Source organism: Tyto alba, unplaced genomic scaffold, assembly GCF_018691265.1.
Source record: "Tyto alba isolate M040663 unplaced genomic scaffold, T.alba_DEE_v4.0 Super-Scaffold_21, whole genome shotgun sequence".
In the NCBI taxonomy this organism is placed as follows: domain Eukaryota; kingdom Metazoa; phylum Chordata; class Aves; order Strigiformes; family Tytonidae; genus Tyto; species Tyto alba.
Window position 1 is genome coordinate 21,186,444 of NW_024881295.1, and position 26,680 is coordinate 21,213,123.

Sequence of the window (26,680 nt, forward strand, 5' to 3'; positions counted from 1 at the left end):
GAAAAGTCCCGCAGTAGAAAATCTAGAAGGACTGGAGGTTCAGGGCAGAAGGAGGTCTGAAAGACCAGAAACCAGCTTTTCTTTACAAAGAGGTTCCCTGGGTTGGGGCCTCCTTCCCTGAGGGTTCCTCGAGACCAAAACAGATGAGTGTTCCCCTTGGATGGGGGCGGGGTGAGATATACTATCAACAGGCAGTAGACAGAAGAACCAAGTAACCAATCTGCTGTAACCCACCAAATAAAATCAAAAAAAAAAAAAAAAAAAAGGGAGAGGAAACAACAGCAGACAAACATAAACGTGAACAGTGCAAAATCAAGTTGTCACCAAATGCACCCCGATGTCACTTCGCCTCCTGGAAGGTAGCATGCACCGAAAGTCTGACTCCTCTGGTCAGCAGCCAGCCTTTGAGCTCAAAGCTCAAAACACGGCCCAGATCCTGGAAACAGCAATGCTGGGAGTGCAAGGCGGTGATGGGTGAGAAAGCCAGGGTGCTCTAGTCCATCTTCCATACCTTCGCCTCTGGCCAGCTCCTGCTCTTGACTTGCTCCTGGCTGACACTGGAAGTGCTGATTTCTGGGGAAATGGGCTCATAGGAGCGGAGAGACAGGCTTGCAGCAAGCAGACCCATCCGGACACAGGTATCTGTGTCATGTTTAGCAAGCATCCCTGCAAGAATTCCTGCAATTAAGCTGTGGAGAGAAAGAAAGGCAGTTCTGAACGCTGAGGAACCCCCGGGACACAGCTGTTCATTTGTAAGAGCATTCATTTGGACCCAAACCAACGCTTACAGAAGCAGAATATTTCACACAGGAGGGGTGAGGTTATAATGAAAAGCTTTTGCTTTTTTATATTTATTTTTAAATTTGGAGTAACGAATAGTGGGGTTTATTCTCACTGTGTTTGCTTCTCATCTGAGAAGTTGAGGTACTTCCCCGTTCCACCACATGTTCTCTTCTCCCCAGCTTTCCAAGCGAGGCAGGAGGAAACAAACAAGTCTGAGAAGGGAAGAATCTGTTTTTTCCTCGCCCTCTAATTATTTTGTCACTTGTTGGTGCCTTGTTACATTCCCTCCTGTCCCCCATTGGGAAGGAGTGGATGGGAAGAGAGGTAAAGTTTCCATGTATATGTGAGTGGGGCAGCAGACACAGCTGGAAAAAGAAAGCCGAAGCCGAAATGAGATTTGTGATTCAGATTTTTGTAAACTTTAGCTGTGGCTTTCCATTTGAGATATGCCAGTAAAAATTATGGGAGTGCTTGGAACAGCAGCGGTCACCCACGGGTCCTCCCAGGCAGCGAGGAGGCCATCAGGAGGGGATGGCTTTGCCACCTGCCTGCCTTGCAGGAGAAGGCTCTGCTGAGGCACGGCTACGTGCAGGGTGGTGTTTGTGATCGACTGGGAACAACTCCTGTTTGCTCATAGCTAAATACAGTAATGGTGCTCAGAAGCTCGGGAAGGACGGCGGAGAAGTGGAAGAGGAGGGAGAAGATAATGATAGTTGAGAAGAAGAAGCAAGGACAGGAAAATGTGACAGCAGCGAGGATTAATGAGGAAATCTATGGGGAAAGGAAAACGATCGTGCTTTTTTTTTTTTTTTTTTTTTTTTTGGGTGCTCTGAGTAATTCCCCTTAACATCTTTTTTTTTTTTTTTTTCCATAACAAAGGCACAGAAAGATTACGGTTTCCATAAACCATTCGATCTCTCAACAGCTCCAGAAGCTCAGTGTAAATATTTGGGGGAGCATCCCCTAGCGATGCCGTGCGCGGGCAGGCGGTGTTGTGTTGTCAGGGCAGCCGAGAGCGAGGAGCAAACAGCCGCTGCTCCCCGCGCGCGCACGGCTCCTCCTGCAGCGTCCGAGGCGTGAGGTGCCCTGGATCCCTGTTCCTGGGTGCTCAGTGTCCCCTGACCAGTGCGAGGGTTCACGGGGGGGGGGGGGCTGAGCCGTCAGTGTGTGACAGCCCTGGGTTATACCCTGCTGCACAGCCCCTTGAAAGTGCCAAAAGGCTGGGCCTGGGCACCTTTACCCGTTTATAGGCTGTGGAGATGGCATGTGCTTCGGTGTAGGGTCCCAGGATTTCTGCAGCTCAGTGGAGCAGCCGGGGTTACCAGGAAATAAAACCCTGGCTGAACAAGAGGACTGTGAAAATTCCCACGTGGACGTGGGGACTCTGGGGAATGGGACTTCCAGAGCAACGTCAGGACTGGAAGCAGTGAGGGGGCTCTAGCTTCCCGATAGCTTTGGAAGGCAAAACAAACTTCAAGTACTCCTGTGTAACTCAGTGGAGGTTCTTGGCAGCGACACGCTTTATCTCACCTTTGCTCTTCCCTTAAATTAAATTTTTTAAAATGGAAGAGAAGCCCTAAAGAAGATGTTTATATTAGCCTCTAGAAAAAAAAAATGGTCCTGCAGTAAGAGGTAGTTGTGCACCGAGCAGATGGTGCAGAAAGGAGGCTGTGACCCTGGCGGGGCTGGCAGAGGTTGGGCACATCTGCTAGAAGCAGTGAGCAAAGCTGAGCTTTCCTTGGGACAGGCTGACCCTGCAAAGTTCCTCCCAGCCCCCATTCCTCTGCTGTTACACTGGCTGCTCCGAACAACACTTTGGTCTTCTTCGGAGAAGACCGGGTTGCAGTTGCGGTCAACTCATCTCAGAGGTGATTTGGGACACAGGGAGTGTGTCCTGGTGTTAATTGGGTTGACCAGCTTGGCAAGAAGTTATTGACTGATTCTATCTCAAATATTGAGGATGCTGTAAGTTTCAAAAAAAAATTGCTTTCCATTCTTCACGCTCATACAAGTGTTGCTGTGTTGAGTTATTGGAGTGTGAGAGTAGAAAAATGAAAGGAAATCTGTGACACGTACAGCCTTTTGGTCCAGCCCAAGACAGTGAAAGGATAGAATCCATTATTGTTGCATATGAAGCAAGAAAACCCTAAACTGACTGCTACATATAGTTTGACACCTTAACAAGAAGCATAACAAAATATTCCTCTGACAGACTGCGAATTGATCAGTGGGGCTAGGAATAATACCTGTCATTTCCTACTCCTCTATACAGCACTGTGTGAACAGCCAGGCCAACTATACAGCAGACTGGTGAAGCATGAGCTATTGCCAGAGGCAAATGCAGAACCTGATGAAATACTTTTATAGAGAGATTTTTAGCTCCCGAGTAGTAGTCCCAGTTCCATTGGAGAAGTGTGGAAGTAAAACAGCTCGTCAGTAAGACAGCTCTGATGTAAGGTGGTTTACTTTTGTTTTTAGCAGCTCAGCCCAGACTAAATCAGAACTACTAGATTGCCACGCATGGCTCGGATCTTAAAGAAAAGCAAAACTGATCATGGCAAGATCCAGGATGCCTGGGGGGGGACACGTTTAGCAAGCTTTGCAAGGAATCACGGTAACCATTCCTCTTCTTGTGTCCTCAGTGTCTGTTCCCCAAGCAGCAGAACGTCGTTTGCCTTTGCAGGAGAATTTCACAGAGATGCAATTATGGCCCTTCAGAAGACAAAGTAGTGAGCCACATACCTGTCGCCGGCTCCTGAGACGTTGACTATCTCGTCCCTGCTGATGCGGACAGCGGGGTAGTGGGAGGCGCAGAGGCTGGCAGCAGCAGTCTGCGGCGGAGAGAGAAGGGGAGTTAGTGGGAACTGCCCAACCCGATAAGGCCTGGTGTGGCTGATGCCATCCGGGGCTGCACGGATGCCAAAAAAAAGAAAAAAAAAAAGAAAAAGAAAAAAAAAAAAAGTAGGGCGATAATCTTTTTTTTTCACACTTTGAAAGAGATCAGCGATTTAAATGAAGCTTCTGGAAAATGCAGCTTACATTCATGAATATTCACGGTAAGCACATTTAAAACTAGCTGGCTATAAACACTGGTGCTAGGAGCCAGCAGTATATGGACAGACAGCTTGATTTTCTTTCGGAGCTGTGTATTCCACCCCCCAAACATGTCCGTTTGCCAGCAGTGATGCCATGTTTCCCAGGACTGCTGCCACGCCACCAGAAATAGCAATGGTGCTGTGTGGTCCCAGAAAAAAAAAAAAAAAGCAACTGAGGGCTCAGGGTTTGTTTTCCATGCCCTTACCTGTTCGCGGGCTCCTGGATGAAGCGAGATGCTCCCTCCCAGGCTCTTGCCACACAGGAGGATGCCGTGAGCACCGAGGGTCACCACCACACAGTGCAGGTGGGCCAGCAAAGGGCGGGCCAGGGCCAGTGCAGTCCGGACAACATCCTCCAACCTGGACGGCACCTCTTCAGACAGCAGGGAGGAAAGCTGTGATATAACTTCAAAGGTCCTCAACTGGCCTTTTAACGGCCTGGCAGCCTATTTATGAGCATCACTACTACTGTTTACGAGCGCTGCTATTTATGAGCACTTGCGAAACGGGGTCGATATATTTTTTTTTTTCTTTAAATCATGGGAAACATGGAATTCTCCAGCGTTAGCCTTCCATAGCATACCTCTATCCTATGTTGAAGAAACCACCCCCCATGGGACTAAACGGGTCTGCGGAGATCAAAGAACTGTCCTGCAGCATGACGTCCTCGTCTTAATGCTGTTGGATTTCCACCTGCGTGTGGTGGGGTATTTCATTTCTGCAAAGCGTGGTGCCGTTGGGACAGGGTGCCCTTAGAGCCTCATGCTTCAGCGACATGGTTACAAACCAGAGATTGTTCCCATTTCGCGGACGAAGTGAGGCAAATGGGATCTCTGGTTTTGGACAAGGAGCCATCCCAGGCCTCCTTGTGCTCTCTGATAGATCACCGGTTCAGCCTGGGCCATACAACCCACGCAGAGACAGCCGTAAGGTGGAAGACCCGAGGGTGCTTATGAATTCCCACTGTGTTATAACCCGATTAGCTTGATACGGGGGCTGGAGCAGAAAATATTCTTCTCCAGGATCTAGGCTATCTAAAAGTGTGACTGACCCTTCTCAGTACTCAATACCTGCTGGCAGAGGGTTCCCGAGGGTCCGATTTATTGCTCTCAGCTCTTGCAGGTTGGGGGAAATGTATGTGAGCGCTTTCCAGCTGTCTGAGAGGAATGGCTTAGAGGCCTTGTTCTCATCTGTTGGCTCATAGCACACTTCAAAACAACATTGCAATTGGTTAGGTAATTAATTAATTAGTGCTTCATCTCTACATCAGAGCAGCACGCCGTGTGGAAGGCTTAGGGTGGTCTGCGCGACTGGGGCTAAATGTGTCATCGATTAGAAAACTTAAATAGTGTTTCCCCCATGCTTGGGACAAGGTCTGCCAAGGTTTCCTTTCCAGTGTTCAGCAATGAGACCGTTGCCTCTGGCTCTGGAGTGATACAATCAGCCTTCAGTTTTGTTATTCCTTTTAGCTGGTTTTGGAGCCTCTGCCAGGTATTAAGAACATTGACTCCTTCTTCGGAGTTTGCATTTAAAAATGAAAGCATAACTCCAAAGCTTTAGGAAGCCTTGTGAAGGGTCCCCCGCATACCAGGGGAGAGGGGTATGTATTTCCTGGGAAGTGGGAGAGAAATCCTCTCAAAAGATGCTTCAGGACTTATTCTGGGAAGCAAACTATATTGCTGCTCAAACTGGCAGGAGCACACACATTTGCATTTGCCTTGAGATTAAAGGCAAAGAGAGCAGCTTTCCCTGGCTTTCCAGCAGTGCCCAAGGGCTATAGCACCTACGCTACGGGAAATGTGATTTAGCTGCAGCATGAGAAAAACTCGGAGAAAGCAGAAATGTTTCATCCGTGTGAAATAGAGTAGCGGAGTAGGGAAAGGAGCGCTGAATAACACATCGTGTCAGACGACTACTGGGTATCATCTCCAGCAAGCGTCAGCGGAGAGTGCCCAGGCTGTGCCGCGCGTCTCGAACTGGCCCAAGGGCTACTGCATGAACTATTTCGTGTTTAATTTGGTCAAAGGCCTGCTGCTGCTCAGGGCCCCATAAAAAATCTCTTTTCTTCCGGGTCACTTGATAGAGAGGGCTTACGATCTGACTGTAATTTGGAATATGCGTTCTCCAGAAACCCACTACACCTAGAAAAGTTTGTGTTTCCTTTCTGCTAGTTGGCGGGGACATAGGGGTTATTTTATTAATCTAATCCATTGGAATCTGACAACGTCCATCTTGCCATTTGATTCCTAAAAACTGAATCTCCTGTGCAGGGCCCTTGGCTTTACCCCGCTTTATGGCAAAGCCAGCCGGGGATAACGGCCCTACCTGGAGTCTTTGGCAGGGGGCACCAGGGGATACTCGGGGTTGGACCCCTGGGATTCTGGAGTCGAGGATATAGGGGATCTGAAGGCCGTTATACTCCAACTGAAGAAGAGATACTGGCAGCATATGAAGGGGTCTGAGCTGCTTCAGAAGTGATTGGTACAGGAGCACAGCTCCTCTCGGCACCCCGACTGCCGGCACTGGGCTGGATGTTCAAAGGAGGGGTCCCCTCGACACATCATGCAACGGATGCTACGTGGGCACTCCTCACACAGTGGGCTCCAATAGGAACACGTGCAGTTGGGAGCCACAGGGCCAGGGCTGGGCCAGTTCTCCCTTACCTGCTAGCAGATGCTCTCTAGCTAGTCGGCAGACGTACTGAATAGTGGAAAGAGGCACATTTCCATCAATGCAAACGAGAGGGGCCTGGCACAGGTTCTCCTTGAACTGGGACACCTAGTGAAAATCCAGGACACAGAGTGGAGGCAGCTTGAGTCATTGCAGAGGGACAAGGTGATTGCTAGGCAGACTCAGGAGGTAGGATTTTCACTCTTATTTCAGCCCTTAGGTGTAGTCATGAATCTAAAAGCGTAATTCCCTAAGGAAAACGGATTTTTTCATTTGCCTCATCTCCTCCCCTTCTTCTTCTACTTCTTCCCTTGCTCCCCGCCATCAAGAGCTGGACTTAACCGGCAGGGCCCCTCCAGCAGAGAAAGACAATTGCTGGTCCTCACTAGACCACTTTGGTACCCGTGGGTCAGTCAGAGAGACCTACAGGGAAAGGGAATTGCTGCTATTTAATGCCACTGCAGAATTCCCTGTGCTGTGCTTGGCTTGACTACGCCTTTGCTCGCTGCACGTGTCGTTTAGAGGTCCTCTGTGCACAGTGCCTCCTAAGACAGGTTGTTCATCAGAGTCTTTTACTCCCGGGTCCTACTGAGTCTCGCAGGGATGGGGGACAGTGGGGCAGCAGAGCGAGGAGCTGCCCTTCCCTCCTTCAGCTCCCTGCGGCTGCACAAGCACTGACTGAACGCCGGGCCAGCGCTACAGGCACTTGTGCAGCATCCCCCTCCCACGGCCCTGCTAATCCTGGCAGAGAGGAGGGCTGCCAGAACGCACTCTGCAGCAGAAGATTGGCTCAGAGTTTCCACTGGCCACTGGCTGTTTTGTAAAGCTCAGGAGAATGAATCTGTCAGGTAATGGTTTTCTGTGCCAAAGGCTTGGGAGAGGCAGGGTGGGGATGGAAGTGGGAGCAATGACTGGTATTTTTCCCTAGGAATTCTCCACCTCAAGGGGATCCCCACTGGTAAGTAAACTGCACTTAGCTTCCATGTCGCTGTCAGTCGGGAAGCACAGGCTTTTGTTCTGTTGACAAAAGAAGGAGGAGGGAAGGAGGGTGCAGTGATGGGGCTTTCACTGAATCAGTCCTTAATCACTGCTGCCATTAGCCCTGACGTTTTGAAGGTTTGGATGTGCTGAGCAGCAGTGCCTGTTGATGTAACTCAGCATGTAGAAACAACAGGGATGGTGGGGAGGGGATGGGACAGGAAAACTTGCTTTAACCAGTGTTCTGACCACTTTTTTTGGTTTTGTTTTTCCCTAAGGGAAGAAATACCATTTCTGCAGGTGGGCTGGATTTATTGCTGGCTTTAAGGTGCCAAAAATTATAGGTTAGCTGGGACTCGCTAACAAAGAGGATTCTGGCCCGATAGTAGTGATGATACTGTATGGAGCAGAAACAGATAGAAGCTCCACCTGGGTCAGCAGCAACAGAGTGCTCTGTTAGCTTGCCATACTGCTATCTCAGTGGCCCCTAGCTGGGCTTAACTTTAGGATTTCCCACATTCCCTCAGCGCACCCACTCCCTCCCGGCACAGCTTCACCAGTTGCCTTTTGTCACACATCCACGGTCCTCCTAAGCAAAAGCTTACAAATCAGACAGTGTGCATACGTATCGCTCTGTCAGCTGGTGGTGGATGTCCATATCTCCCAGGCCGACGCTGAGCTCCCCAGCACTGGTGATCACAGCACAGTAAGTGGCCGTGCTCTTCCCCTCCAGCTGAAGGACGGCGCTCATGTCCTGGAACGGGGGGGACAGTTATACATGGAGCACGTTTCTCTTCCCTGCTCATTCTTTCTCTGTGCCCACCTGACTGGTAGCCCAGCTTGCTTCAACCTCCCTTCTCCCTTGAGATAAGCAACACTTACTGAGCTATCTCAGTCTAGACAGTGTTTTCACATAGCTATTTTTCAGTCTTTGCAACGCAACAAATGCCACAGGTTACAGAAATCATTTAGTAAACGAGAGGGACGGGTCTCTGCCGCACCGTTGTGTCTTTGTCATAATGGAAGTGGTCTGCAGCCCTGCCTGCTCCAGCCACCCGTTCCCACAGCTTGCGTGACACTTCAGGGGCCTGCTGCCATGGCAGCATGTCTTGGTGGCACGCTCCAGCTCGTGGTTATGTTAGCCACCTCAGTGACTGCACAGCCTGATTTCGAGGGCAGCCTTGGAGCCGTTTTTGCGGCAGCGTTGCAGACGTAGCTACGAAGTGCCCTTCCTCTGTGGGTCTCTCGTGAAAGATCTGCTTAGAGAACTCAGGGCATTTCCTGGAATATACATGTGGATGGAGAAATGCATCCCCCCCCCCCCCCCCCCCCCCCCCCAGTAATTCACAGGGAAGTTGGAGGTTTTAAGGAAACGGCCCTCGCCAACACTGGTGGTAATGTGTTTTGTTACAGGCAAGGATTGCTTGGTGGCTGGCCAGCAAGCCCATCTTCCCTCGGGAGCAAGCTCACTTTGATGGCACAAACTGTGCTGTGCTGGGTAGAAGAAGGGTTATAGACCTGCTGCTATGAAGCTTTTCTAAACCAAAAGGGAGTTAATGTTATTGCTTCATTTACTGAGTTGCTCAGGTAGCCAGAACTAAGGCCCCATGTGCTCTGTTTGGATACCAGAGCCCTGAGGGCACTAATGGGCCTTAATGGCCCTGACCAGCCTCACCTGGGGGCTCCATCCACACCCCCAGCTTGTCTTCAGCCCTGGCTCTTCATGAAGGAGATGCCTGCTGCCCTAGGGGAGGGTTGCCCTCCTGGTTTTCTCTGCTGGGGTGGTGACGTTTTGGCCTCGCTGTGCCCTGCAAGTTCCTGCTGCTGTGGGTTCCCCGACTTCTGTGGACAAGCTGCTGCTTAAGTCAGGTACTCCTGTGGTGCAGGGTTAGGGGTGGAAGCAGCTATGTGGAGGGTCCTACTCCTCTGAACCTGGGTGGTGTCCAGCCTTGGCTTCTAGCTCCAGGTTTTCTCTCTCTTATGCTTTACCTAAACCAGGCTGATTTTGGCATTGCTTTGTGTATCCTCAGGGTCAGAGTTTACATGTTTCTGGTTGTGCTTAGGCCTTACTAGACTTTTTCATGGTTTCTCCTGATTCACCTCTTTTTTTTCTCCTTCAAGCACCACTCCCTGGAGCTGAATTCAGACCCCGTGGTTCAGGCTTTGAATGGGACATACATCTATCCTGTGTTGTGGGGGGGATGGCTCCTTGCCTTCTAATTGTCTGTGACTAAAGGAGCGTTGAATTATTCTACTCTTAACCTGATGGAAGGTGGCTCTTATGTCTGCCAGGGTTGAGACCACTTTTCCCTCTACGTAACATCATTGCTTCCATGCTTCTGAGGTGCCACTACTGGGCAACATACCATGTGGTGACAGTAGTGCAGGATGGACTCTGAATGTTCATCCTTCCCCATGGCTGATAAAAGGAGAGGAGTCTGTCCAAGACGGCTTAAGCAGTCTAAAAAAAAAAAAAAAAAAAAAAACCAAAACCCAAAAAAAAAAAAAAAACCAAAAAAAAAAAACAAATGGAAACAAAATATATTAATAAATCCACCAGAGTACTGTGAACACAGTGACAGCTTGTGCAGGACGAGTGTCTGTAGGAAAACCCTCCCCTGGAAAACTTAATGCCCATCAATCCTTGTCTAGGATGTTTAAGATGAAACTCAGCCACAGCTGCTGCAAATGACTGGCTGGGGTTGAGTGGGATGATCTGTGTCTGCCTGATGCACCAGCGCTCTCAATTCTCCAGATTTTTTTGGAACATCTGGGGGTGGAGGAAAAAAAGAAGGGGGAAGAAACTTCTGCACTTTCCTGGCGTCATCTCCTTTACCATGACAGGCACGTGGGCTTTCCCACATTGCTTCTCTGCTCGGCCTTCCCGGCTGCTGGTCTTCCCACACTGCTGTTCCCACCGTGCTATCTTACTGGAACCACTGAATCTGAATGGATTCATGAGAAGCCTTTCATCCTCTCCCTTCAAGTTACCACAAATTATACCTCAGTGGGTGGCACGGGTAGCGTTTTATTTTTTTCCTCTCAAGCTTCCCCATTTGTGATCTGAAGTGGTAGTAGATTTGCGTTTGGAAGATTTGGAAAAGGTCAAAAATCCAGAATAACCCTAAAATAATCTTGTAATCTGCCTCTGCTGATTTCAATACCCAAACACTGGTCTGCTACTGCTTGTGGTGGAGCACCAGGTACAGTGTGATCCTTTCCTGTTGCCAAGGACTGCAGCCCTTTCTCTTCTACAGTACTTTCTGTACCCCAGTTCCTCTTGTCCGTGGTGCATGGATGATCATCTTGGAATAAGCTTATTCCTTTCAAATTCTTGCTCAGAACAAACTTCTATTCTGACTACAACCTGGCATTCATTCAATGCTGAGGGCCACGGTGTTCAGTAGTCATTGGAAATCACCGAGGGTTATTTAACTTTGATTTGGGGTCACTGTGCTATATGCTAATTAACTTCATATTTGTGGACCTTTCTCTTCCTGATCCCAACTGCCACCCCTCTTATTTCTTGGAATGGCCCCTGCCTTTTCCAGGCAGTCTGCCCACTGGTATGTTGCCTAATGTGTCCCACATCTTAACAGCATTTAAGAACTCCTGCTGTTGAAGGACTACCAAAGGACAAATCACAGCTGGCACGCACCCCCAGGCAAACCCAACCATTAGGCACCTGCCAAGTTTCTTCCAACGCCGCCAAAGGTTCGTCTCACTCTTCCAGCGTTTGTTTGCCCACCACCCTGGAAGAATAAATTGTTCATTGGCAAAACTGGGAGGGCTGCTTGGCATAGGTGCTATGTCTCCACTAATATGTGAAGTTGACGTTGCTGAAACATAGGTCAGCGATTAGAGGGCGCAGAAGGCATCTAGCTACCAGAGTAAGGGCAATACAACCTTCTACAGCCATCTACAGGCTTCAGCCTTGATGACAAAGGCCTGCTTCTTAGGAGGGGAGATCCGCTTGATCTCCCCATGCGTTTCTATTTCGGTCTCATGTGCTAAGACCTCTTAGAACAATGCTAATGAGTGTTTCAGGCGATACGAGCAGCCCTCTGAATTTACCTGCTCACAACAGCGCTGGGATTCCAGAGCTGCTGACCCAGCCCTGATGGGCTCTGCAGCTGCCTTCCAGGCCACCTAGCTCCCCACCTTAAGCAGTCTGGGGTTTAGGAGGGGGTTAATTTATTTATTTTACTCTGAAAGTAAATGAGATTTGTTACCTTTGCCTGTACTGCCTCTGTACTTCACTCACTGAAGGATCTGTTTCAGTGTCTGAGTACTTCTTCACTCACCCTTCTCTTCCCCAAACAGCCCCCTCATCAAAAATACCCTTCCTCTCCACCTGTGTGGTTATCAACTTCTCTTTTTTAATCTTGCCTCTGCCTTCCACTCCTCTGTCCATCTGTCAGTCTGTCACAAACAGCCAAACTGTCAGAACACAGGCAGTCCCTCACCCATCCTCTCCTCCTAATTCTTCTGCCAGAAGAATTACATCAGTAAGTGCTCATATCAACTCAGGCTTCATCCAACTATCAAATTGTTTTAAAGTTCTTGTTTCATAAAATCCCAAAGCATACTTTCCATTTCTGAAGACAGCTTGCCACTGGTGGACATAATGATCTTCACAGATACGGATAATTCGGAGCTGTCAAGAGGATGTTGAATGTTTGGGTGGCAAGTGCTGGCTGAAGCGTGTGCGTGCCCACCCGTGGCAGCTCTTGGCTCAGATTCTGCTCTGTCTTAGCCCAGGTGTACCAGAATACTCCTGCACCTACACATTTTTCTTGCTTATAAACACCACTATCTATCCCAAACAAGTCTCACAGTAAGGAATATTCTGCCTGCAACCCATCACTGTTCTTGGGCGTTCTCAAAACTCATACTGAAGCTCCCCAAGGACCGTTCTGTCCCCATGCAAAGCTGTACATCTGTCCTTTGCACACAATGCTTTCTTCTGCATCCAGCCCGATGACTGTAAGAGGCTGCTCTCCCATCTAAATATGCTCTTTTATTACTCTCTTCTGACCTTCAGGCTGTTTTTGTTTGCCCTGACTCTTCCCAGATTTGTAGTCTGTAAGACTTGGTGCTAATTCTTGGCGCCTTTGCTTTTCTCTCTGGCGGTTCTCCAAGCCCTGAACTGCTGAGGCCACCTGAGCACAACTGCCTGTATATAAGCAACCGATGGCCTCTGTCCATCTTTCCACTACTTGTCACTCCTCATTAACCCAAATGTCCCTCTGTTACATGTGCTCATGCTCCCTGGGAATTGCCACTGGTACTGCCAGGAATTGAGGATATTTCCATCTGCAATTGTCTCCTGTCGAGTGTTGCAGATTTAGAAAGCACTCAGCTTGGCTATTTTAATTCTGAAGCTCACTAGCCATAATAGAGGCAGGCAAGGGAATTAAAAAAAAAAAAAAAACAAAAAAACAAACAAAACTATCTCCAAAGTAAAAAAGCAAGGATGCTTGTTTAGGCAAGTCAAACAACGTTGCTTTGAACCCTGGCCTCTCTTTCAATGTTAAAAGAGGGTACTGACTGCCATCAGTAATGAGCACAAACTCTGTTTTATGCAGTTCCACTATCTGTTTTTCAAAACTGATGCCTGCAGGAATGTTGAAAAAACTCCTGAGCTCCTTTCGCTGTCTGGCATGCTGATCTTCTCTTTTAGTCCTTCACACATCCCGAAGGCAGTGTTTCAGGTTTTTTGTGCCAAGCCTTGCCCTAACTGCAGATGTACCAGCCTCCCACTCAGGGATCCAGCTGTGGATGACCTCTGCTGTTGTACAACCCCACAGGGCTTTAAAGTAGCAGGTGGGTGCAGTGAGAGAGCAACTAGCAGCCTGCTTTTGAAGAAAAATAAATGACTGGCTCTCATCGCACTTTGCCAGCTCAGCTGGTAACTCCAAGTCTGAGCAGTGCTCGGGTGTCTCTTCTACGTTGTGTTCAGGTGGGGCTGGCTGAGATGAAAGGACTTAGATGAAAATGGGCTTGCTGCGGTGCTTTGAAATAAGAGTGGGCTGATGCTTTCTGGCAATGTGTCAGAGAATTGGGAGAATCTCTGGGACCTTCTTCCATGTCCTAAGAGGTTTGAATTCCTAATGTAAAATGAGGCTCTGCTCAACTTCTGGGTATCCTGAGAGAGTTATAACCATAATGCTTCTTCCAGCACCACCCTGTAAGCAAGCCCATGCATCCTTCTCTGCGAGTCAGATAAGTAATTATCTTTGCTTCTATCCACTTTGCTTCTGGATTGCCTTGAAAGCCATGTGGGAATTACAACCAGGACAGATTACAGCTGCTTTCTTGCTGAGACAGCATCCTTGTACTCAGTAGTATTCCGAGTAGCGCTCTGCAACAAATCTAGCATGTATAAGGGTGGGACCTGCTGGGTGCTGAGCCCTTCGAAAAAATCTGTCTTTAAAAAACAAAACAAAGAAATGCTTTTGAGAGTGCCTCCTCCTCAGTGCCTAACCACATCGGCTGTCAGCAGGAACATTTTGGCTCTCAGTTCCCAAATCCTCCTGCAGCTTGGTATTTGGGTAGCTGCCACGATGGACCACCAGCTCTAGGGCTCACTGCTGTACAGAAGGGCAGCTAACGCCTCACTTTTTGATGCAACATTAAAATGTCCTTTTTTCTTTTCCCCTGTCGGCTGTTCCCAGGGGGCTTGACAGCTGCCCTCAGCCCCTCACCAGGCTGTGTCCAGGGATCTGCACTCATGTCTGACGTGCCAAGAGGTGACTGACCACCCCTGGACCCAGCTTAGCTCCTTGTCGTGATAGCCGAGTGTGGGGTATGTACATTATCAGTTAGCTCAGAGCTGAGGCAGTTGAACTTTTGGTTTTGCAAGCCTTCGTAGCTGATGCCACAGCACGTGTCACCCTTGACCATTATCTTACTGTTTGTCCTCTGTCACGGTGTCATCAAATAGACAACTTCCTTAAGGATAGCTTCCCCAGCACATCCTTCCCTGACTTGAGAGGTCTTCACAGGCTGCCCCATCCGATGGCAGGAGCTTCCTACCTTGGCAATCAGCATAGAGTAATCTGAGACACAAAGCAACTTTTGAGCAAGCTCAAATCTACAGTACTTCATATAGCTCAACAAGAACTGTATAGGCCATGCAAATGGCTGACGTTTGCATGGGGAAGTCCCAGGTCTGTTCCACTTTTGCTTCTTAGTTGTTTCTTGGTCAGACAAAATTGAGAGGGTCTGGTAACATTTAAAATGTTCTATTTCTATAAGCAAGTTTTGTGCGTGTGTGTGACTGAAATCCTTTACGGCTGAGGAAGTTGGCTTTCTTGTTTAGCTGTATCTGTGACAGTACTACTTTTCTCAAAGGTTTCTTACCGCTGTGGGTACTCTGCATGGAGACTCTTGCTTCTTTTCATGCTGCTAAGGCAGTCCCAGGTAGGCAGAGCTGGATCTTACCTAGGGATTTCCTCCCTATAGGGTCTGTCCTTGAATTAGATGTTGTCATAGCACAGTGAGGGTCTTTACCCATCGCTTCTAGCTCTTTGCATATGTGTCTCAAGAGTGCCCTGGGCAGCTCATCTGCTGCAAGAGCTTTTTGGGCTTATGGCATTAGAGAATAGCATATGTGGAGATTGTAAGGATGATACATTGCTCTGTCCCTGTCTTGAGGGGGAGGGATAGTGGCTTTCAGCACAGGAACAGAACAGGTCAGTACGTATCACTCCATTGCTCACCTACAAATATGCAGCACTACACCTCCCAGGTTTGTGCATGTGTGTGCGTGCAGATACGTGGATATCATGCACGGATACCACCCTCCTCCCCGCCCTGGTTTGGCTTGGCATTCCTGTAAAAGTAGCTGGAAATGGCAGTGGTGCTAAGAAAACTGCTATAGATACAATACCAGGATGACCGGGTTCTGCGCCTTGGCTATAAAGTCAACGTTGATACCTCCAATCACGACCTTTAAGAGGGGAATAAAGAGGTAAAAATGGTTGGAAGGACTTGAGGAAAAAGTTTCCAAGTCTTTGCTTTCCCTAGTCACTTTTCCACCCTCTTGAAAGCTATCATCTACTTCACAGTGTGAAGGCCTGTGTTTATTCTGGATAGCTAGACACAGGTCTGTACAATCCTGATTAGAAAGAATCAAAATCTCTTCCATATGTTGCTTGCTGAATTATGCCTGCTTATAGCCAGCCCCAGCACGGCAGGTGGGATGTTGCTGTGTACAGATACGGGTGCTGGCAGTTTCTCTGTGTGGTGAGAGAGTGATCTAAGCAGTTGCATGGGTCTGGGCATGTCACTGCCCTTGAAGCCATCTCTCTTGGGACAATTTCTGACATACCAAACCTCAGAAACAATTCAAGCACTGCTGCGTAAAAACAAAACAAACAAACAAAAAAAAGAGCAAGGAAAATGGGAAAACGTGGGCAGAAAAATGCAGTCATTTCTCACAAGCTCCCAGGAGAAATTGCCATACCCAGTGACACTTTATGGATCACTGTCTTATTGTCCTACAAAGCCAGAAAACTCAGTACAGCTCCACAAACAGGAAGTTTCCAGATTCTTTGGGGACACAGAGCTGTTTTTTCTCATTCCATCAAATGCTGGGTTATTGCCTCTGGAGTCACTGCCCTCTTTTATGTTGACAAATCCTATTGCAAATGGGTTTTAGAAAACTTTGCAGCTCTCTAAAGACTACCTAAAATAGATTTCCTGTAAATTATGTGGCATGCTCAAAATCCAAGATAGTGAATAGAGTATTAGGGTTATAATGGATCTTGTTTGGGATATTCTGTACCTCTTGTAATTTTGGCAATCATGAGCTTGAGGCCAACAAAAAGAGATATTTATAAAACATGTAAGACTCAGCAGCTCAAAATATCTCCCTCTACCCTCTTCCAGGTCTACTCCTGTAGTCATAAGTTCCCTGGCACTGAGAGCAGTATAGTTGAAGTTGTACGTAAGGGCATGGTAAAAGGTGAAAAGATGATTAAAGTTTTAATGGATTTGATGGTCTAAGACTTAATGGGATTATGCCACTGTCTGTGTTTATTCCCTGTAAATGTGGATAGGGGGAGAAGAGGATACTTATCTGAGAAGAATAAAAAATACTAAAGAAAGAATGTCTGCCAGTGTGAAGCAGAAGGATTGGCCTCTGGCTGAGTCACCTTTTACTTCTGGGAATAAATATAAATATATCCTGTGCTGTCAGCAGAGAGGCATTACATGGAAGGCAGCAGGAGACTCACTGGCTGAGGTGGGATTGTGTCCTCTTGCCGAGGCAGGTTCCCCTTCCTTCTGGCTTTCTGTAGTTTGCTCAGGGCCACTGCAATGCAGCTGCCCACTCTAGCATTGTTCTGGATCAGAGCAAGGTCTGTGTGGCATTTCTTTGAGAAAAAGAAAAAATATCAGCAAGATCAACCTGTCAGAAGCCTATCTAGGAACTGCCTAGAGGGAAAAAGCAGACAATACATGCTGTGAGAATTGGTAGATTTGGTCCCCCTATACCATAATCCTTTGGAGACACATATACTAGGTTACAATACTGCATGAACACCCTGAATTTTTTAATTTTTTCACCTTTCTCCCCGTGTCCACGGAAAGGAAACCTGTCATCTCCATTTGACAGATAGGGAATGGAAGCAAATGTTTCACCGGGAAAAAGAGAAGGTGAAGTGCTTAAACTAGGGCCAAGAGTCTAAAACCCTTGTAGGATCCTGAACAGCTTTTCTAGAAAGAAACACCAAGTCTCTATAAGCAGTATTTTTAGCCATTTCACTGGGAGCAGAGTATCAGAGGCTGTGAAAGCCTCACTCTGTGGCTTCATACAGCTCTAATATCCCAAAACACCTTTACCCATCTGCCCTGACTGACTAAGGTCTCCTAGAGGGCTGGCAGCAGAGCCTGGATGTGAACCCAGCTCTCCCAGATCCTACACTGGCATCCCAGCCAGTAGATCTGCTTTCCTCTCGCCTGTGCAAGAGGATTCTGGCTCACTCAGGGCTGTTTTCCTTCCAGGTTTCTCTTACTCTGCACCGGCGTGAAGAGCTGGATAAGGCAGTGTGATGTATAGCGCAGTGCTCTGGGAAGCCCAGGTACCTTCCAGTGGGCAACCTCACCATGGACAACAGTGTCCTGAGCTCCATCACGGAGCAGGCAAGCTCAGGGATCAGATGTGAGGGATCTCTTTGGGCTTGGGATCACCTGCTGTCTGTGCTGGCCTCCAGTTCTTAATACCGAAGTGAATGAGGTGCTCCTGAAAAAGCAGGATGCAGTTACTAAGCTCTCATCTGTTTGCAGATACTGAAGTGTTTGCCCATTGCTAGACTGTCAATAAAGTGACAGCATTTTCCATCAAGCATTATCAGAAGAGGTATGAAGCACACTGGAGTACTTTCCACCACCACCACCACCCCCCCCCATTCAGTAAAAGGATACTGGAGTCCAGCGATTTCCCATCAGTTAATTCATTGAGCTTCTGTAACATAAAAGGGGTCAGTTCTTTGCCTGTGATCCCTTTGGACCTGCAAATGGAAAGGAAATGCCTGCAGATGAGAATGACTGAGCTGAAACAACATCAGAGGAGGAGCACTGCTGCTAGCAGATAATTTAGCTCCGTAACTACATACCATAAAAAGTCCTATAAACAAGCTTCAGGTTAGCTAAAACTACGGTTGAAAGCATGTTGTGGGCTCACCCGTGCCCAAGGTCAAGCTGTGCTACAGCCCCTGCAGCAGTGTCCCAGAGTTGCTTACTTCCCCGAGACCACCAGGTGAGCAAAGGACAGGGCTTAGGTTGCTACTCACCTGGCTTGACTGAGAGCTTGCTGGATGGCCTCTTCGATGACCTGGCCTGAGGCAGCTCGCTCCTGAGGACAGGGCACTGCTATCAGCACCCCACTGCTCAGGCCCAGCCCCAGAACGCTGGCTGGGAGAGGACAGGCAGATTGTTAGTGCTTCTCCTTGCATAAAACAAATGCTGAAGGAACAGGAGCATGGGTGCAGCGTAAAGGAACCCACAGAGCTGGAGCTCCTGTTCTTAGCTGACCCAAGGATGGGGCAAAGAATTTTTTTTTTAAAAAAAACTGATTCTGCTTCTGAAAGCCCAGAAGCTGTTTTTTTGTAAACACATTAACATATGTGTTCCCTCCACATCACCAGTGTGAACAAAACATGCACGAGCATGCCAAGTTGGCTGCAGCAAGCTAAAAAACTTGCTGTAGAGGCCGAACTTCCCTGCTACTTTATTTTCACAGCACTGAAGCTGGAATGGGGGAGTTGGAATGGCTTGTTTTTTTGGGACAAACTCTTCTCCAAAGTTAAAAAAGGAACTCATTCAAGGTGATTTTTGCGTCCCTCTTTTCCAGGGCCGTACATGGGCTTTTCCCTTCTGAAACACACCGATGAGTTCAGCTGCCTCCTCTTCATCCCGGACGTGATATGGAGCCTGGAAGCCGCTCTGGCGTGAGAAGAAGGCTGGGAACTCCCTTGACTCTCCAAAGGCAGCCACGCAGACTCCCTGAGTCTCCTGCAGCAGTGGAGGTGAGACAAGCAGGTAATCAGAGGAGGGAAAGGGGACCCACCAGAAGAATGGGATGTTTTCCTTCGACCCAGCTAGAAAAACTGCCTTTCTTTAGCACAGGGTTTATTTTTATACATCCCCTTCTACCCCATTCTATCACCAACATTTTTCAAAGCAAAGAGCCAGACGTGGTAACTGGTTAGACAGAATCTGGCTTACTGAGACACAGAAGACATGCGTGTCTTTTGCCTGTGCTCAGAGCTGATCAAAAGCCATGCAGCTGTCATTAACACAATACTGAGTGTGAGGTAACAACCTGTGATCTAAAGACATGTCATGAGCTGACAGGAGTATAAATGAGTTCTGTTTGTGATTGAGAAGTACTGACATTGGCTGTCACCTCAAGTGCTGGCCCCGGTGGTTTCCAACATACCAAACCTTAAAAAGTGACTCTACTGAAAACTATCTTGATTCCCATTTTAATTCTGATTTTTATTTTAGCTTTTGATGGATCTAGCTTGCCTGATCCAGCAATTCTGGAGCATTCTCCCAGAAAAGCAAGTCTAAGGCCAGAGAAACAGGGCATGGCTAGTGCTGCCTTTGGCCTCAGCCGAAATAGCTGCTGGAACAGCCCCTTGGGCATGGATAGATTTAAGTTAGGGAGCAGCCCAGCGCCTGTATAGCCCCAGGACTAGAGAACTGTAAATATGGCTTCGCATTCTCTCAACAGTCATTTCTAAAAATCTTCAGCTTAACACCTTACCCCAACACCACTGGACATCCTGTACACAAAGTACAACATTATCTGCTTTCAGGCTCAGCAGCCCATGCTACCTACCAGATATTCCAGTGTCCTGCCGATATCAAGGATAGACTTGGCTCCTGCAGATACAACAGCGACCGGAGTTCGTCCGAGCTCTGTCAAGTCAGCACTCACATCCAGAGCTGTCAAGGGACAAGCAGCCCTCGTGTGGGTGATTGTGTTGTACTCCAAGCTGATGTGATCTGCCCTCCTAAAAAGCCGTATCTGCCTGGGATGCTGTTGCCTGCTTTTGTAACCATTTAGATCCACAAACAAGTATTACGGGTTTAGGTCATGCCTTTAGGTGTTGAGATTGAAAGAAATATTGACAAAAAGAAGTCATGTGGCTTAGGGCAGAGGTGCAGCCTTGCATTGTATCTCCCAGCTCTTTGATCACATCGATAAGCAGCATGCAAAAAAATGTTAGAAAAGAGAGAAGAAAGTGTTGTAAAGCAAGGACGAAGTTCAAGGAGATGGGATATAAGTAGATTTTGATTTTGGTATTGACATAACTGTAAAAAAAAAGTGTCACAGGAGCTTTGCTGACCCCAGGAAACTCCCCAGTCTGGAATTTACATCACATCTGAAAGGGATGGCATCCAGCAGGGCAGTGCTCTTAAGCTATGCTAGGAATATATATGACTAAGAAGAGAGAATGTACTTAAAGGTCACAATCTGCATTGCCTAGGCTGGGCCGTTTTCCAGAGAGGAGCACACACCTCTAACATGGACCAGGGCCTAAGTCTCTTTTTTGGAGAGTCTCTCTTTCTCCTTAGCTGAGAGAGTCGATAACAATCCACTGTGTTCGGTAGCCAGTATCAGGTTATCCAGCTACTACACAGTGGGAGAGGTACAGTCAGCTCCTGTTGCACCAGCAAACAATATCCATATTAACCCCGTGTAAGCAAAGGATAAAGAGAAACTCCCACCCTCTTAACAATTGGCCAGTGCTCAAGAGGACTATTCTGAAGTTTTTGGAAAGGAGATACTGGGGAGAAAACACCCACAGTATGGTCAGGAAGAATGATTACTCTTCTGAGCAGTTACTGCAGGACAGACTGGGGAAAATGAAAAAAGATGGAATTAAATAAAACAGTAGCAGCCTAGAGGAAATTAGAATGTATTGATTTTCTTACTGTTCTCTCCTCCCCGATGGACTCCTCCTATGCCGCCCGTCACAAACAGGGGGATTCCTGCTTTGTGTGCAGCAATCATTGTTCCGGACACAGTTGTGCCACCAGACAAGCCCTGTCGGGGGACAACCAGGCACAGTCAGCACCCGGGGTGACCTGGAGAATACCGCATGCAAGCAGTTGTGGTCTATCACACAGCAATGTCTCAGCAGCTGACAGGTGAAATTCTGATACCAATATTCTATGAGGCAAAACTGCAGAGGAATCTGTCCCTGCTACAAAAGCCATTCTTGCCCTGATGACAGCAAAGGCCTTCCTTCTCCAGGGCTTTCTAACCAGAAGGCTTCATGGGCAGCTAGGGTCACCTCACGCACTGTTGGGTGTGTTACTCGGGACGTCCCGAGTGTCACATAGTTTACATGTAATGCGATGATGCCTCATCATGCCAATGAGAATATTCTTAGCCAAGTGCTCATGGCTTGCCAGCCAATCCAGAATGCCTTTTTAAAGGGACCTATTTCATGGCCGCTATTCCCTTATTCCATTGTATTTTGACTCTAGATAGGACCAGGTTTGAGCTTACCGGTAAGATACCACTTTACCTGATAGTTTCAAGAGGTTTAAAAGCCACCTGGCTTGAAGCTGGAGAGCACTATGCTATTGCTGGATAGGAAACACCACAATAGAAAGTCTGCATACCATACCTGGCTGAGGACGAAAGGAAGATCTCTCCGAGACACTTTCACTACATTTTTACTGCTTGCCAAGAACTCAAGTTCCTCGTCTGTGAGTCCCACATGGATCTGACCCCTTAAAATACCTACAGTGGCTGGCACTGCTCCATTTCTTTTTACAATTTCTTCAACCTCTCTGGCCATGCTAGAATAAGACAAACAAGACAACAATCACACAATTAGTGAGGCGAACAATCAGACAAGAAAACTGCCATGTTTGATGGCTGTCATTCCCAATTTCCAGTTTTATACAGTTCTTGTGATTTCTGCTGGACTGGAAGTCCAGTCCCTCTTCCATATCTTCCTAATGGCAGAAGGCTTTGCACTTGACATTGCAGAAGTGCAGAGCTCCCGTTTTCAGGACACCAATATCCAAGCTCTGTGCTTAATTTTAGAAAAAAATCACTTGGTCTGCAGGCAAATCTGGTTGTACAATAGACTACTGAAAATAGGGATCTTCTCAAAATAGGACCTTTCTGTAACTATTGCCTGTTACTTCTCTGAGATCATAGACCTTCACAGAGACCCCGGGTAATTCAACCCCTGCTCAAAAGACGGGGAAATATTTTTCACAATACAGGCAGTTAGATATAGAGTAACAACAGTGCCAAAATGCTGCAGCCTGAAGATACTCTAGGGCTGCTACTCTAGGTCTTTCTAAGCTTTGCAGGTTTTATACTTAATCATTCATACACTATCCTTTTTAAGAGCAGCAGCTTCTCCCTTTCTGAGCTGTCTGTACATACGCTAGGCAATCTTTAACTACTAAAACAACCTCCTTCCCAAAACAGAGTTTTTAGAGCTTCATTCTAAGACAGAATGTCAGGCAGAATAATGGCCAGGTAAGAAGCAAGATGGAAAATCAATAATGAAACCTTCCTGTGCTTTCTGGAAGCAAGGATGGAGAGGAGAGTGCAGTGATTTGTGGCACTGTAACTCTGTGAAACACAAGTCTACTGAACATCAATAAATAAAGCGGGGGTGAGGGTGGAGGTTCTATGCAGGGTAGAGAAGGCAGCAAGAGGGACCAGCAGCTCTCACAGTAGCTGCTCTGAGTGGCACTAAGGAACAGATTTCACTATTGTGTTCCAATCCTTTTAGCATTACAAAAGACATACCAAAAGAAACTGCAGTGTTTTCAATGTCTGTACAAACTATGCGGCTGAAAAGGCTGGTAGCTTTCTCTTAGAGCAAGTAATGACATCATCTGCTGCCACATTTTAAAGGAACCCAGAAATGTAACATGCTGGACAAGAAGACAAATAGGTACCCCATATTCATCCTTAAAAGTCCAAATACAATTGTTTCACACCAGAGCTCATGTTCTGCATACCTAGCAACCTGACATTTCCATTTGCTCTTACAAGAGTTTTTAGCTTGACCAAGAATACTGATACTGATCCACCAGTTATATGCCTCATTCTTACAACTTTGTTGAACAAGGAACACCAAACTCCACTACCTCAGATTCTGAGGATAGGCCATGCCATGTGTAATGATGGTGCTTTCCAAGGCTATGATTGGTCTCCCCTCTATCAGGGCTTCCTGTACAGAGGGCTGGATCTTGAAATAAGCACCTGAGGATAAACACAGAAAATTGAATTATTTGCATGGGTATTTGCAGTAACTACTGAGCAGTTTTATAAAAGGCAAATTGTCATCATCACAATAAATTTATTCCCCTCTTCAACTGTTCCTTGGCGTGAATTCACAAATAACTTCATGAAGACTAAAGCTGTGTTTCAGGTAAAATATCTCACTGTTAGTAATAATCCTCCTCATCATCTCTGGATGCTCCTCTGCCACCATTTTTGCAGCTGGGTTGTCACTGGCTCCAGTAACGTTACTTTAAAATAACATCACTGTGAGTTCACTGCGCCCCGCAACCGTGCCCAAAGAATATGTCTTAAAAGAGTGGAAGCACCAGGGATACCATAGTAACTCAATGTATTATAAGACTGTTGTGCATCAGGACTACTGTTGCTCTCTGCTTTGCTCCCAGCAAGGTCCCTGCTGCATTCAGATGAGGAAAATGCTTTCCATGTAGGAACCGTTTCAGAATATGCTACTCACCATGCAGAAATCTTCTCACCTGGGTGGTCCCACATGCTGCAGTGGACACGTGTCTTCCCAGGCTATAGGATATCTTCCTAATCATCTTGTGCATATGGATGGTCCTGAGATAACAGAAGTCAAGTAAAAATGAAAGGAATAATTTAGCAATGATGTGACTATGTGAAGCTAAACATATAATCTCTTGCCTTGATCTTGGAAGGTAAACTATCCTTGTCCAGGAGACTGCCTGGGGACTCCTGGTGTTTCAAGCATGAGCTGAGGTGTTGAAGCAAAATGTTAAATTGCAGAAATGGAGCTGGAAGAATTCGCCTGACCCATTGTCAATGCTGGGCTGAAATCGTGGTGGAGCAGAGGAAAGGATGAAGAGTAACAAACTAGAAAGAGTTTAGAAGTAGACAACCTTTTAATTCCAAAACCACTTGGTCATAATAAATTACAGGCTCGGCCACTGCCATATGTGAAAGATCACAAGGAGAAATCTGCAGGGAGGACACAGGCAGGGAAATGCTATAAAGAGATGAATCTGGTTTTTGCCAGTATCTAGGAGGAAACAAGCAGTTCAGTAAACTAAAGGAGCTGAGAACTGGCAAACTAGACTGTAACTACAGGGAGGAAAGAGCAGCTTTCCACAGAGCCAGCAGTGCTTTATGTAGACTCACACTACATCATCCTTCTCAGCGCAAAGCCTTGGAAGCAGGGTGGCAATTCAGCCCTGGCAACAAACTCCAGAACTCCTCTGGTCTCTTAGCAACTCCTATTCACTTTAATTAAATTCATTTCCAAACAGAGAAAGAGGGGGAGAGAGTTGTAAAGGTTAAGAGATTGGTCTGGTCTGGGCCTCAGGGCAGTTTCACTCATTGCCTGGCTGTTTCACTTATTTTCCCTAGGCATGTGGCCATATCCCTCAAGGGGGATAGGCCTCCCAGAGGAGGAAAGGATTTCTTTCTTCAGTCCTTTGTACCTATTGTTAATTTAGATGGCAAATTAATTAGAATACAGTACTGTGTTCATGTTACACCTAGCCCAACATGGCTCTGATCTCAGTACAGTGTGTGGCACTACAGCTATACAGAAACATCTTACATCCAGGAAGAGTATTTTTGTCAAAATTGAAAGACTTCAGCTATACAGGATAGCTTGGGCTGTGTAACGCAAGAAAAGAAGGACTGATTCAGATAGACACAATACACACCTGACTGAAACACTATGATTTTCCATTTTCTAAATCCTTTCTAGGAATGAAAAACCTTAATTAAGTTTATGAAATCATATCATGACACAAAAGTGGCAAAAGCTCTTACTTCACGTTTACAACCTCTGCCTGCGCAGTACTAAGCTCAGCAGCCTGAGCGGTTCAGGCAAATGTCCTGGTGTTGCTCTGTGTGTGTGTGTGTATACACACCCCTCACTCTCGGGGGCAAAGTCAGCTTTGGAATAAATTCATTAGGCCACCAAGGTTACGCCAAGGATGGGTTGAGCTGCTGGAGTTGTGCTCTGCATTTTAACAACCCCCCGAACGCCGAAGCACAACAGTCAGGAGTGCCGAAGCCGTGCTGGCCGGTGGATAAAAACCAGCTGGTCACCACCTGAAACCCAATATGAATTAGCTGACGTTTGCTGGAAACTCAGCCAACTATCAGCCTGAGCCGGCTGAAAAATCTTTGAAGCTTGGCAAGTTTTGCGGCGAGACCCGTCCGACCTTTCCCCTCGTAACGAAACTTTGAAGGTTCCAAGTGCAAGTTTCAGGCGGCATTAGCACAGACCTCCTTTCCTCCCTCCTCCAAAACTGCCCCTGCTCGCCTCCCCTTCGCCATCGATCCGGCGCATCCGACCTCGGGGAGCAATGGCCTGGCTTGTCTCTTACCTCTGGGCGTCCGTCTCCCGCAGGGAGCCTGGGTGGCTACTGGAGCGGGGCCTGGGCAGCCCTGGGAGAAGGCGGGCGGCGGGGGGGGCCGGCAGCAGCGTGGGGGTGCGCAGGCCGGCGCTCCTGGCTGAGAGAGCCCATTTATTATTAACCACAGGCACAGCTGAGCTCTGCAACTGCTCGCCGCCCGGGGTGCGGGGGGCCGTTTCACGACGGGACAAGGGAAGCTTCTGTGATTATTTTTGTTCACACGGTGCCAGATTTTTCCTCTCGCTAGTTAAAATACTGTTCTCATTTTTCAGATTCTTTTGCTGTTAGATTTTTTTTTTTTTTTTTTTAAATCGGTGAATTCATTGCTCACTAAAACAATGCCTCTGCAGACTGAGCCCCTTTGTATTTATTCCTAAAAAGCAGAGGAATTGCATTCATGCCTCCCCCACAACTTTGCCAAATGCAGCTGCTACACTCTTTCTTCCCAGGGTAAGAGCTCTACCCTGCTCTTGGCCTCCTCAGCCGGGAACGCTGTAGGTCTAAAGCCAGTTGTGGCCTGTCATCTGTACGACACAGACGTCCGGCTACACCGAGAACACAAGCTGGGTTCACAGAGAAAAAACTATTGTAGTCTCCTACTGCAAAGACAATCAATTCTTACAGGTTTAGGGTGGCTTTGAATGACGACTTTGAAATTAATGAACCTGTGTCCCTTCAAAAAATGCAAGGATACTTTGAGATCTAATGCACAGATATGCAAGTTTTGATTTTGTAGCCTACAGAAAATATCAGAGGTCAGAGTTAAATGGCTACCCAGGAAGGAACTGATTTACGGGTTAAAAGGCAAGACATGATTCTATGCAACTTCCATGCATAAAACTAGCTAAAGTAATTGCTAGTGTATTGCTGAAGCAATCAGTGTCAGGGAACTGATTTTACTGCAATCCATTAATCAGGAAATTGTAACACAGAGGTTGTTAAAGCAGTATTCACACTTTACACTCGTCCCTTTCAAAAGAAGATTCCTGCAACTTTTGTTT

General features: G+C 47.3%; 1 protein-coding gene across 2 annotated transcripts; it reads right to left on the reverse strand.

Annotated features, from left to right (window-relative positions):
- Positions 1–167: 167 nt before the first annotated feature.
- On the reverse strand, positions 168–25,783 carry LOC104365792 (pseudouridine-metabolizing bifunctional protein C1861.05). 2 transcript variants are annotated; one of them, XM_032995785.2, is made up of 19 exons: positions 25,650–25,783; positions 23,802–23,886; positions 23,172–23,286; positions 21,680–21,854; positions 20,979–21,090; positions 19,879–19,985; positions 18,920–19,046; positions 18,326–18,446; positions 17,958–18,043; positions 16,769–16,893; positions 15,421–15,480; positions 11,212–11,278; positions 9,893–9,987; positions 8,152–8,280; positions 6,542–6,656; positions 4,949–5,086; positions 4,085–4,251; positions 3,526–3,614; positions 168–689 (listed from the first exon to the last, which is right to left on the reverse strand). In XM_032995785.2, the coding sequence occupies exons 2-19, from the start codon at positions 23,815–23,817 to the stop codon at positions 494–496; spliced, it is 2,040 nt and encodes a 679-aa protein (XP_032851676.1). In that variant the 5' UTR covers positions 23,818–23,886; positions 25,650–25,783; the 3' UTR covers positions 168–493. The 2 variants fall into 2 exon arrangements, with proteins under 2 accessions (XP_032851676.1, XP_032851669.1); XM_032995778.2 differs by having other exon boundaries at positions 23,783–23,886.
- Between the last annotated feature and the right edge of the window lie 897 nt (positions 25,784–26,680).